Source organism: Colletes latitarsis, chromosome 6 (assembly GCF_051014445.1).
Source record: "Colletes latitarsis isolate SP2378_abdomen chromosome 6, iyColLati1, whole genome shotgun sequence".
NCBI classification, from domain to species: Eukaryota; Metazoa; Arthropoda; class Insecta; order Hymenoptera; family Colletidae; genus Colletes; species Colletes latitarsis.
In genome coordinates, this window is record NC_135139.1 from 18,953,683 (window position 1) to 18,967,640 (window position 13,958).

The following is a 13,958-nucleotide window of genomic DNA, read 5'->3' on the forward strand; positions in this document are numbered from 1 at the left end:
AGATTACGGATGGAAATTCTATCGTCGACCCGAACTCCATCGATAACCACGGTCTCGAACCATCGGATCGAAATTACGAAGACCGCGAAACGAACAACGAACTTCGTAATTTATTTATTTTGCGGGACTGCGTGCACACTGTGCTACTGAAAATACGGAAAATTCTTTCGTCCTGTCGCAAAGTTATCTCTATACGCAACGAGCGTGTAAATTATATGCAGAAAGCAGTCTCTATTTTAATGAAAATGAAAGGAATAATTTGTTTTAACACGAATTTAAAAATGAGCAATTTCTCAGTCATCCCAGTTGGGAGTTTACGTTTGGGGTTCGTTTTAAGAATTATTGTATCAAAGCGTTTCAGCTACGGAGCTTGACGAATCAAGAACCGACGAAGTTGATAAATTTATGCGGCTGACGGAATAATAGTCAGGAAGCATGTATTAGAGAATATAGATACACCACTACTGGAACCTAGCAGACATCGAGCGTGACTTCAGACCTGCATGTTGTTGAACGTAACTACGTGACTGTTCTCCGGGCCAAAAATCTGCCCGAGGGTTTGTTCGTGGGGATACGAAGATCACGACCCGCAAACGTTGGGGAAGGCTCTGGTTTCTCGTACCAGGTTTTCCTACCGTCTCTTCCTTTTGCTCTACCTTCCGAATCACGACGCGAAATCGACCTCGCTGCAGGTTACGCGCCAAACTTGGCAATAATCGCTGAATTAAAAGCCCTATTGCCCGATTTTATCTTCAACGTGGAAAAGAAAATACTACCACCGTCCACGCAGAATCAATTAACGCGTTAAATCGAAAGACGCTTGTCAATATAGTGGATAGAGGAATATGAACTGCAGCAGGATTTGAAATATTACTTTACTAAGTGACTTCGCTTTCCCATAAATACGTCTGGCAGTATTTCACACGGCAAGACGCGAGCTTTAAAATGAGATATCGTACGATAATAAGAGAAACGTATCGCTGCGAGATGAAAGAAATATCTTTTCATTGTTAAAATCAATAAGATTCTACGATCTTCCATCCCAGTGGTTCTGGACTTCTCGGAGTTCACGACGGCTTAAACAGTTTTAAAAAGAATTCGTATAATGTACGTCTAAAAAACATGACTTTCGATAGAAGTTTGAAGTAAATGTTTGGAAATGCGTACACGTTATAAAGCAGGGAAATAAAGTCACTCGTTCGTTTCACTTTCGTTTTCTACAATTTGCAAATCGATACACGCTTTCAATTTGTATCTCGGCTGTGTTTGTCATGTCTATGAATATTTCATTCGTACTTTAACATGTATGAATGATTCATCCATGAATTCATCCATGCTTCAACGTGTTCCGGGATGTTTGGTTTCATTATTATTACTTACCCTATGATTTTCTTACATTGCTCCGTGCAAATTTATTTTTAGACACAAGTTTATCGTACGAACAAACATAAGATCCGATATAGCAAAAAATAAAAATTATTTCTTCGTACTTTGTCCGAACGAAGACAATGGTTAAGAACGTATGCACTATACGACTACAATCTTTCGTTGACTTTTGCTCACCTGTACATCCTTGGTGAATTGATTGTTGCAATAAATGTGCACGGCGGAGAACTCTCTAACGTGGTCGAACTCGAACTTGATCTCGAGCGGATGACCGGACCTGGTGTCGTTTCTCCAGCCGACCCAGCCCTGACCTCTCTCGTAATCGTAATAACCCATCTTGAAGTTATCCGGTCCGATCTTGCCATCCGTCAGTTGTCCCAGGCCACGTAGGAGCTGACCGTCCCAGTATCCGTCGTAAGTCGCGTCGAAGAACTCCCAATTGCCGCGTTTGTCGCCCTGTGGCATCGAATACGACACGATCCCGTCGTTCCACGGGCAACCGTACAGTTCCACTCGCATGCAAACGGTCCGTCGATGATAACTGTACGGCAGGAAACGAACTTTGCTTGCCCACATCGGCGGCTCCAATTCGTACTTGGACTCCAGGTAGGTGTTCGTGTTTCCCTTGATCACCTGCAACATGCAATTTACATCACGTTTCACGATGCATTCAATTTAAGAGCAGAACGATCCAGCAACTTTAATCTTTAGTAAGCGTAATTAATTTGTCCGAAGCTCACACCTACATACGCATTTCATTTTATTTCACCAGATTATGGTAGCTTTTTAATAGGTACACTGGGTGACTGACGAATCAGGGTTTCTTTCAAACGTTTGCAACCTCGATAAGAATGGACTGTCAAGGTCCATTCATTAGTATACGCAGACACCGTTCGAAAAGAGTTGATTTCAATAGGATAATCCTTATTTTTAAATTTAATTCTGCTATCTCATCCCTTACGGTTAAATTATTATTAGCAGTACTGATCATCCATAACCAAGAAATTTAATTCGGTCCCCGTCTAATGTCGTGCAATTTATCTGTTGAAATTGTTTAGAACGTGGCTATCTAAATTTCATCCGAAAGAGGCGAATACAGTTCTCGAGGCGTATCATTAAAGCACCATAAACTATCGACGATCGTATCGGGTAATGAACATTCAAATAGCGCGCGTATACACCTGTCGGGATCACGAACGCGATAAACTACGGTCACGTAAACGACCATACGTGAGAATCTCGTGGCGGAGCCGAGAGGCACTGTCAAGCTGGTAAGTGGAAAATAAAAGGTCCTTTGTTTCCGAAAGGACGACCCTCGACGACGCTGTCCGAGAAATTCTCGATCCTCCTCCGCGATACACGCGTTTCGACCTTCGAGCTCGCCGGCGGAATAGAACGCGCGTTGTTCTATCCGGGAACGCGTGAAACGAGAAATCGCGGCACCGTGAAATGCCTCGACTACTCGTAATAACGTTCGTGGAAACGTTTCGCGCACTCTCCGTTGCGAATCCAGTTACGATAGATAATAATTAAACACTCTGGGCATCGCGAAAAATTAATTCACCTTACTCTTTATTCAACTCGTTACACGTAGCGTGTCCCCTGATCCTATCCTAGGTTCCTCGTTCGCGTGACTATGGAAGCTTCAACTTTCTCATGAATTATTTTTCAGAATCCAGTGCCTCGAAGATCGCAAGAAGACCAACGACGAGTTAATAAATACCGAAGCTTCAATCAATTATTCTTCTCTTTCCTCGAATACGAGCATCGTAGTTCCTTTTTTGAAGAAACAACCGCGGAGAGAAGCGTACAATTTCGCGCGATATAAAATCCAATTTTCTCCTCGAACCCCCATTTACTCGCGTCCGTTGGGATTCTTTTAAGCAATAAGTAGATTCTTTTGGTCGGTAGACCAGGATCGCGTTAAGGAAACTCCGATTAAAAGATGATCGTCGTCGGCGGTCGGTCGAACCGGCACGTTCTGCGGCGGGGCGGTCCGGTAATTGGGACCAGTAGCTGACACCGTTTTATTTGCGCTCGTTATTCTTCGCCGCGACGCCCGGGCACCTGATGTTTAGCACATCGAAACGAACGCGCGGAGAACCGGCGAACCGGTGAAATACAATGAACCGACACGTGTGAAATTTCGCCGAGCGTCGTAGACAACCACGTCCCCATTTTCTACTTCGTTACAAGAGTTTAATGAGCGCGGGCGCCGATCCGTTGGCCCGCGCGAAACGCTCGTTAAGAGGCTGAAATACGCCCGCGAACGAAACAGTCCTGAAAGAAGTCTAGTCGAATTGTGGGGGAGGGATGGAAAAAGAATATCGCGGCTAGCGGGCGTTGAAATTTCGGTGACGCTGCAGTTCCAAGGCTTGCGGGGCCAACGAAAATCAGAATAAATTGCTGTGTAAACTGCGAACGTACCCGGCGATTGTCGGAAGTCCATAATAAGTTGGCTTTACTGGCTTTCGAATTGTATTTAATTGGATAGAAATAACAGATACATACGTTAAGTTGAGAAAACGTGAAAAAGATTTCGTGATCGTGAATTTATTTTGCGTGGAATTATCGAAACAGAGAGATTAGGAATACTGTTCGTTCTTAATGATTTTTTTTCTATCAGGTATTAATCCTCAGTGACTCGATGCGATTTTTGGTAGATATTTTCAGAACTATTTTGAAAAAGTGAAGAAAGAAACGTCCTCTTAATAATAAACGTATTCTAACATACAATCCTAAACGAGTGCAATATTTATACAGGGTGTTCGGTCACCTCTGGGAAAAATTTTAATGGGGGATTCTAGAGGCCAAAATAAGACGAAAATCAAGAATACCAATTTGTTGATGAAGGCTTCGTTAAACAGTTATTAACGTTTAAAGTTCCGACCGTACTGAATTTTTTTCTCGAAACTGAGTAGGATTTCGGGGGTATGTCTGTTGACCAAAAATGCTTGCAATTTACCCCTGCAATTGAAAATAATTTTTCCAAGACGATTCGAAAGTCTTTTTTTTCACCCAAAACTTTCAGCACTTACTCGAATTTTCTTCTCGAAAGTGGGTAGGATTTCGGAAGTATGTGTATTCACCAAAAATGTTTGTAATTGACCCCCGCAACCGAAAATAATTTTTCCAGAACGATTTGAAATTTTTGAATTTAATTGTTAATGACTTTTTAACGATGCCTCCATCAACAAATTGGTATTCTTGATTTTCGTCTTATTTAGGCCTCTAGAATTCTCTATTAAAATTTTTTCCCAGGGGTGGCCGAACATCCTGTATAAATGAGAGATCTATTTCAGATATTTCTGATTCTAAGAACTGAACACGCAACGCGACACAAGTCGACGAGGGGGAAGTCGCCATCTTGTAGCGCAATTGAAAGCAATTGAAAAATCCGTCCCGCTAACAGCGGCCGTCTAATCGTTTACGATGAACCGCGAAAGGATTCCGGAAATTTTCAGCTTATTCCGAGAGAACACGATGGCGGTCGGGTGGGCAAAACGGGGCGAGCGAAAGAGCGAAAATACGACGGCATTTACGAGCCGTCGACTCGTCCACCAAGAAAAATAAGTAATCTCGATATTTATCTTCGCGCCCACGCGTTCCGCGGCGAAACGACTCGCGCGGATCTCGGCTGAAAAGTCTTTTTTCACGATACGTTGGGGAACGATCGCGTGTCCCTTAAAAATCATCCTCCCCCACCTCGTTTTCTCGAAGTGGTCTGTCACTTTTCGTCGCGGACAAATTCCAACCGCGGCTCGAAGGAGTCGTAACAGGGCGTGGCGCGGCCACCAACGCCCATTTTATGTTAATGTTTCCTCTCGATCCCGAATAGTCCGCGGCGGCCAGCTACCGAACAGAAGCCGCCGTTGATGGCCTCGTGTCGTCGACGAAGATCGTGACGGATAAGCCGTCTGACGGTTTAATTAGACGGATATTTACGCAACGGGTGGTCCGAGGTGTTGCCGCGCGTATTTCTCTCCCGGTGCGTCATGCGTTCGCGAACCGGGGTTCGTCGACCCGATCGGTGAGCTTCAATTTCACATTTTTGGAGGAGACGCTAGATCAAAATTATTTCGACCATTTCTGGATAGTGAAACTTTCCTATTTTTAATTTACAGATTTTCCCAACGGGGCGTCGGAGATAATATATTCGCAAGGATTAAATTTCTCGACTGGTAAACAGATTTTACATCGAATTTTAGCGAATAATGGCGTAGGAGCGGACATTTTATGGAAACGATTAAGTCGGCTAGACCGTGAGGTCAGCAGCAGGGATCAGCGAGATAAATTATGGCCGCGCCGCGTATCTCCGTCACGCCAAATACGGATGGTTAAAAATATTAGACGGTTCGCGCGATTTTCTTATTTTTTACACTGGTATTCTCTGCGGTTCGTTCGAGCGGATTGCGAACGCAGGGCCGTTGACAACCGCACGGCGCGATACCACCGACGTCGTCTGGTCCAGGCCGAGCTGTTAGGCGAGATTATTCGTCGGATAAGCCCCGAGTGTCGTTGTGTAATTAAGCGAGGAACAGCCGTGGTCCGCGCAGCGGGAGGAAAGAGACACGAATTTCTGCAGATTTATCCCCCGACAGGGCGTCTTCGACCAGGTTTTGTGGGTGGTCAGTTTCATCGGAACCGGTGGCTCTTTCCGGTGGTCAAAGGACCGACGTTTACGAATGTCGGTCGACGCGAACGACTTTTTTCCACGGCCAGCACACGCTTCCACGGACGATGGTCTGCATCGATTAACGAGACTCTCGATTTCCTTTCACTCTTTTCGACCGGTTTCGTGTACTTAATTAGTATGCTTTATGGGCGAGATTAAACCGAGCTAAGAATCGACGGGTGGCTGCCACCATTTCGGTACCGCGATTTATAACTAATCTTAAGTTATGACCGTGACGGATCGAAACGAACTGGCAACGATTAAGGAACATTGGAAGAAATATGGACGCGGACGGAGTGGGCGAAAACCCGTGTTCCTCTCGTCAATTTTAATTACGGATTGAATCGTTCGCTGCCTCGAATAATATTTACATAAATGTCCCACCTACGTCGAGACTCTTAAATTCCTCATTTGCCTTCGACGACAGGCAAACACGAAGAAAAATGTTTGGTTCGGATCAGGCGAATTGTCTGGTCTTTTATTTAAACGGAATAAATTATCAGGCGTTTAAAATTTTTATGCGAAATATATTGCTTTGAAACGAGCGTTGATATTATTATTTCGATGTCACAAAAAATTGCCAAGCCAGTATTTCGTAGTAAATTATTCGTGCTATACAGGGTGAGCCACGAACTAGTCTCCACGATTTTTCAGCCCCTTTCAGTATTTAATTAATCAATGTGTAACTGACAAAAAATTGCAGTTGTTTGAATATTAAAAGAAATTGATTTTCACGTTCATTTGTTTACGTCTAAATGCGAGTTAGTGTCATGTATCTCCGAACAATTTCAAATAACGTGGCAATCGATTCATGACAATTTTTCCTTCAATGTTATCTGAAAATCATCGTGTAGCAGGTCATTGAATTCATCTCGACGTCGCCTACAATACTATGAATTTAAAAATATAACGGTAACCTTAATTTTTTATCGACAATCAATTTTTTTGTCAGACTATCGCAAGGGTGCTGAAAAATCCTGGGGACTAGTTCGTGCCTCACGCTGTATATCGATTTGCACCGTAAATATTTAAAAAACAGAAACGTTGCTCCCAGCCAAAGGGATAGCTTTAAAATTACTCTGTATACGACTGCATACACAGTCCTAGATAATTACTGATACGAGTGGTTGCGTTTACAGTCTCCTAAAGCTGTAGTACGCGTGCAAGTAACGCGCATAATTCCGTGCAAAGGGACAACAGTGACCTTCGCGAGCCCCGAGAGTCCTCCGCCTGTAAAGAAGTTACGCCCACCGCGTAACGTTACCCTCGAAATACTCGGAAAGTTTCACCCAAATCATATGTTTTACGTGGCTAATAATTCGAACGATGTTCGCGCGGTTTGATCGAAACACGATCGTAATATCGCGGCGCGAATAGAGCCGCCATATTTTTCGGCGCTCACCATTGTCGGGGATACTCGAGGGAAAACGCGTGTCACTTTCGCGAAGTAATCGTATGCGAGGCGAAGGTTATTTCGCGACGGTACACGAATGGAAGCTTCGCTCGAAGAAGGTACGGCGAAATTTCGACGAGTTCGACCTTCGTCGGGACGCTGGTCGTACGTTCGAACGACCTCGGTTTCTATTCAGCCAGGTAACGCCTATGTAGGTGAGTCGAAATCGTCTGACCCGCGTGCACGCGACGACTTTCCCTTCCCTCGTTTTATTGATCCACCCTCCTATACAAATAAGCTCGAAGCACCCTCTCTACGTACTAACTTCCAAGGAAATCCACCTCGTCGACTGGACGTTCACCTCCTTCTTTCTTCTTCTTTTTTCGCCCCCCTCACCCCCTTCCCCGTCCACCCCATTCCGTTCCCTGGAATCACGATCGTTCTCCCTCGGAGTAAAAACGTCCGCCTCGCGTTCACGGGAAATAAAATAAAAATACAACGCTGCTCGAAAATAATGTTATTGTCGGCGGAGCGAAATGACTTATATTGGTTCCCGCGCGTACCTCTTCAGAACAAATATCGCGAAACAGTGGAAGTCCCGTGTTGAAGTCTACCCGCGCGTTTTGCCATTTTCTTCGCTTTCCACTTTCCGACGAAAATCGTAAAATAACTGAAAACAACGCCGTCGAGGATCACGGAGAGGTAGATTCTCTTTGAGCACAAGCTCGAGACGAAACAAAAACCGTACGCCACGCGACTCCGGCTGCCTATCGTCGTTAAATCAGAATGATTTACGCCGCGTTCCACGTGGCTGTTCGCGATAATAGGTATCACAAAGTGACAGCGGTTCTTTGGCGACGCGTGCCTCGCGCGTACTACGCGTGAGGACCGTTCATTCATCGACGTCCCACCGGTGCATTCGCGGAATTCTCCAGACTGCAACGCGCCGGAAGATATGCAATTAGTTGCAAAAGTATCCCGCCATCCTTGATACTAAGGGGAAAGTTTTAAAATCTTTTGTGTTCTTAAAATAGAAAGCAAAAGCGTACCGCGACGAACGCGTACAAACTCTATCGTTTGGTCGAACCAACGTCGCTAATAAATTGCTACGCGTTGATTTCATTCGATATCTATTATTACTATAGGAATTGCAGAGCTATGTGTTGTATTTGTATTTATTAGAGATCGGTTTCTAAACTGTACGATTCACCCACCGAAGAAGGGCGAGAAAGAAAGAAAGGCTAGACATATACGTCATTACTAGAGATGATTTTTGCACCATCACGAGACGATTATGAGATTCAACAATTACAATGAAATTTTGTCATCGTGCGTAAGTACATATTTCAGGCGAAATAAATCGCTATTGTTGGTCGTAGCTAATTAATGTCGTAAGTTCACGGTTGCCGATCTATTCTAGTAAATTGCATCGACCGTCGCGTACCACTTTTGAGCGTTAGCGTATTACGTCCGAGATTTACGTCTTGTTAACGTCACGGTTTAGTTACTGGCCCGCGCTCGGCCCGCAGACTTGCGGACACCGCTACAAATCATTCTCAATAATCCGCGCGCCGGCTCGTTTTATGCGTATCGCCCCGTGACTAAATTTAACCGCGCAATTCCGCTTACACGTAACCCCGGCGATCTTTCGCCCCGGTGAATTGTTGTGACCGGTTAATTGAATTGAATTATGTGCCCCCGCGATGCGCGATTCTGGACACACTAACGTCCCTCGATTCGTTACGCGCGCTCTCCCCCGAAACTGTTACACATATTGTCTCCCGAGTTATTATGCATATATTATTCCCAAAATTGTTGCAAAGTTATGCACGCCGTTCCCTGAAACCGAAACTGCGAGCACAGACCAGGTCTCGATTTTATCTCCGACGCGTGACCAACGCTGCCTCGCCAAGGGTCAATAGCAGACGCCATTTTCTACAAAGTTGGTACGAAACGGTAGTCCTATATCTTCCCGAAACCCTGGGTACAATTTTAGTAAGAGACAAAGCCTATTTTTTATTCTGTTGATTGCTTTAACCCTCTGAAGGGGATAGAAGCAAAGAATTTCGATGTAGGTACTCTCTTCGTGACTTTCCCATCATTTGCAGGATACAAAATTGTGCTTTTACAATATTTTACAACACGCAGAATTATACTTCATCGATATTTTAGGGCGAACCCAGATTTTTGCCATTTTCTACCATTGTCTTTTAACCTACCCGCCTCTCCAATTGCTACAGCACGAGTGACAAGTCGAAGGCCACCGCTGTATCCGAACGGAGTGCTTATTCCGAAACGCTAACGCCCAGCACGTGTATCGATTGCAAACTGACCTCTTGCCGCACGTCGTTCAGTGTCCCGAGCATTTATCACGCTCGGTGTTTCTTTTGTCGTGCTCATACGTTCATTGATAAATTACAGGAAAAAGGTAAGGAAGAAAATGTGCCGACGCCCGTGGAATTTTCCGCCCGCCCTCGACACGTGTGCACCGTTTCACATTCCCGTACACGCCTTCTTTTGTTCGCTGATTCCCTATTTTACAGGGGTTTTATGCAGGATTTACGCGGCCGCTTCTGCTTCTCGCGCAAATTCTTCATTAATGCTGAAATTTTCCATTGTTACCCCGGGTAACCTTTTATTTGTCGGTTGTTCTAACAATATGGACGACGGGAAGATAAACCGTGGGCTCCTTGAAGCTTTGCAAAAATTAATTTAAACGCCCCGGTTATCAGAATTAGTAATTTAACAATGCACGCTTATTTAGATTCAAAGCGTTTCGAGACACGGGCAATCGGAGTATCTCGTAAATAATAAAAGACGCGCAACCTGATTTAGAAGCACTAAATTCTCTCGAATCGTCCAAAGGAAAACACATCGCGGTAATCAATTTCGTATCGCCGCGTTAGCATGTGCGAACTAAGCAACTATGTTCCCGATAAGATGCTCGTGTTGTCCGAAACAACAAATAAATCGCGAGTGACGCACAGCTTCCCGTCGTACGTCAGCTCGTCTGTTTCCTTTGGAGCAATAACTGTTTCGTTCTAAACTTCGTCTAAATCAACGCGAATTTATTCGTCGCGGAGTACGATCGAGAAGCTTGCTCGTACGGTTCTTAACTGCCGACAGTCTACGATGGTTTATTACGGCGAATCAAGGACGTAGTTTTTGCGGGCGATAAAAAAAAGCAATCGTCTCAATTATCCTGTATTTGGAACGTACTTACCTCCTCGCCGCGCACGTCCCTGTATCGAACCCACTTTCCCAGCTTCGGCCTCCAATATTCCAGCATGTAAGCTTCCGAATATTCGACACCTTGACCGTTTCCAAACCGGCCTTGAGTGCTGGTGGCGGTGATCATGTGGACCGTGTGAAGATCAATTTCCAGCCACTCGCGTGGCTCCGTGGTGATCTGCTGCTTCGGGCACCAGGCACCTCCGTGGCTCTCTTGCCTCAGCCTGCAAGGATAAATATTTACACTCGGATTACCGTTCTTTATTTTTTCACCCGGCGGCCATCATTTCTTCACCCTTCTTCCCGGGAAACGTTCTTCGTACTTCCTGGCTGGAAAGTTTACGAGGATGCTAATTTTATTTCTCGTCGACACAACGACGAAAATATTGTATCGATCGAGGAAAAAAAATTAAACACAGAAATCAGCGATACATCGAACGGCAACGATAAATTACTATTGCGCGTGCTTACGAGCGCAGCTCGATCGCGAACGATCGATCGTACCGATTAATACCGAGTCATCCATCAATACCTACGCTATGATTATGGTTTTTTTCCTCCGGACATCGTTTATCAATTTCTAACGAATAAAAGCATTTTTTGCGAAGCGTTAATTTACTCGCCGATGCGAGCGTTGTAAACACGCGTAATAAAAATTTTACGAACACCGACGGATCCAAAGAGCGTGCAAAACTTGAATCGTGGTGGTTTTTTTTTCGTTGAACGCGTATATTCTCGACGCTGTATGCAGACATTGCAATTGACGTGCCGATAAAAATCTATCGATAAGACGAAAGCGAAGAGGATGGGGGTATAATCGGAAATGTTACATCGTCGCAGAAAGGAAATCGTATAAATACGTGATCCTCCTGGCGGCTGACGGATAACCGTCACCTCGTCGGGGCGATACGGGGTGAAATTATAATTTATCGATCGAGTCGAGCCACCGGATGGCATGAATTAAAGATGAGCCGGCACCGCCGCGAGAACGGCGGACGGGGAAGCCACTTCGAGCTGGCTAATAATTGTATTCGCACATACCTTTCGCGGACTCGTCCATGGCATTAAAAAGCTCCTTCCCCTCGGCCGCGATTGCCGCGAAAAACGCGCGCTGCAAGAGGAATGCCGGGCACGGATTCTACGAATCACGAGGGAAAACCGCAAAACAAAAAGAAGGAAACCACCGGCGAGTCGAATCTAATCGCCTCGTTCTCCCGTTTGACGTCTCACTCCCTGCTTATTACCATTTCAGTTCCTCATTAACCGCTATCTTGCCCTGTAAATGTTTTACGGCGAGCCGGGGCGCGCCCCGCGAGTCGGAAGGATGAGGTTGCGATTCCTAGACGATTCCCGGCACCTCTTGTTTAACCACTTTACGTTTTAATATGATGTACAGTTTAGATCGGATAGCTTTATTGCTAATCGCGTTGCAGGAAATTCTACTGTGTTTTAAAACTATTACAGAGCACGTTTGTCCAAAATTTGAGCTATTCTATACCGAAAGCGTGCAGTTTGCTTCCACAGTAATGATTCTTAAGATGATCATTATTTTATCTTAAGTTCATCTTTCGTACAGTGGAGGCGAAATTCGACACCACTTGTTCACGCTTCGCTGGGTCCAAGGAGGATAGTTGGAAGGGATAGAAGCGTTCAACTTACGAATCACGTACTCAATTTAAGAATTATTATCATATATCTTTTCTTTTCCAACGCAATTCTCCACTATTCATCGCACAGTGGCCTATTTTACCGAAAAGCTGGCCAAAATATGAAGGCGTCTTTTGATTTGTACGAGAATTGGTATTCTAGATTTTTCAAGGTCGCTGATTACGAATTTAAAGTAAAAATTTCGAGAAACACAACAGCGGATCAAAAATGGCAGACGGATATGTTATAATGACTAAAATTTGTCGTAAAATTAATCTTGGCAAGAGAATTACATTACTAGAATACCAATTCCCGTACAAATCAAAAGACGCTTTCATATTTTGGCGAGCTTTTCGGCGAAATGGGCCACCGTGCGTCGTGTCTTGACTTCGTCGCCTGTAACTCGACGAACAAACAAAGGAGTTAAGTTGTAACGCGCGTTGGAAAGGGGTCTCGACTAAATTGGAAGTAGTCGCGGGGCGTTGGCAACTCCATCGTCGGTCCTAGTTACGACGTACAGCGTACGACGAGGCAAAAGTGCCCGTCGCGCGATAAAGAGCCGCGCAAGTCCTCCTGTGCGAAACGTCAGAATTTTAAGCGTAGCTTTGACGCGGAGGGTAGTAAAAGCAGCCGAACAGAGAGAGCGGGAGAAAAGAAGGAGAAAAGCGGGGATAAAAGGCGAACAGAAGGAGAAAGGGAGGGATCAGTGAGAAAGGTAAATAGGAAGACGGGACGAGGGAGGTTATCCAGCGCAGCGAAAGACCATAACTCATAGCCCATTAAGAGAGACTCGAACTGCCGTGGCTGCCACTTTGATACAGTCCAGGGCATCAAAGACATTCCGCGAGCGCGCGAGCGCGCCACCCTGCTCCGCGATAAATCTCCGAACGAACGATTACGCCGACTTCTCGAGGCTCGCGGAGCTGCCGCGTCGGCGGAATCGCCAAAAGCACGGCCCCGGCGACGACGAAGAGGCCGATTATCGAGAGGAATGGTTTGTCGAACGCGAACGAAGGGAGTCACTCGAGCTCCAACGGCCCACGGAGTTACGAACCGTCCGGACGGAGATGATTTGTTGCCGCCGGCGACAGGGGTAAGAGGCCGTTCTTTGTGACCCCGGTGCACCCGGGAGCCGTTTGATGAAAATGTTCTTCCGTGAATGTGCCGGGGCTTGGACCGGCAGCGAGCAAGTTCGAGCAACACGCGACCGGTGGACGCGAGCAACCGAAGACAAACGACGCTGTTGCTGAAGCGTCGGAGTAACGCTCGGTTGAATTTATTTTTATAGCCCCTCAGCGCGTTCGTGCTTCCCTTTGCGTGCTCTACGGGCTCGCGAGAATTTCGACTTTCGAATTTAAATAAAGATCGATTCTTTTTTGCATTATCGTTGTCGTCCGGCGGGTGTACAGTGGGGTATTTGGCCCGAAAAGTTGGGCATGCCTATTATGAAAGCTGGATCTTCAAACTCCCATAATTTTGTTAATATTCATTGAAATTTGATGAGAAAGAATTCAAATACTTTACATCAATTTTATCGAAATGTAACAAATTTCTACAATTGTACAAATTTCTTGACATTTATCAGGCACAGATAAGTGTAAACAATATATTTTGCAATTTTGTGAA

General features: G+C 45.2%; 1 protein-coding gene across 1 annotated transcript in view; it reads right to left on the reverse strand.

The window, feature by feature from the left end:
* LOC143342554 (discoidin domain-containing receptor 2) overlaps nucleotides 1-13,958 on the reverse strand; it is a 150,124-nt gene that overhangs the window by 16,439 nt on the left and 119,727 nt on the right. Inside the window, exons 4-5 of the mRNA XM_076766573.1 lie at nucleotides 10,678-10,909; nucleotides 1,564-2,019 (exon numbers count right to left, since the gene is read on the reverse strand). Of these exons, the coding sequence (XP_076622688.1) occupies nucleotides 1,564-2,019; nucleotides 10,678-10,909 (688 nt within the window). The remainder of the gene's footprint in view (nucleotides 1-1,563; nucleotides 2,020-10,677; nucleotides 10,910-13,958) is intronic.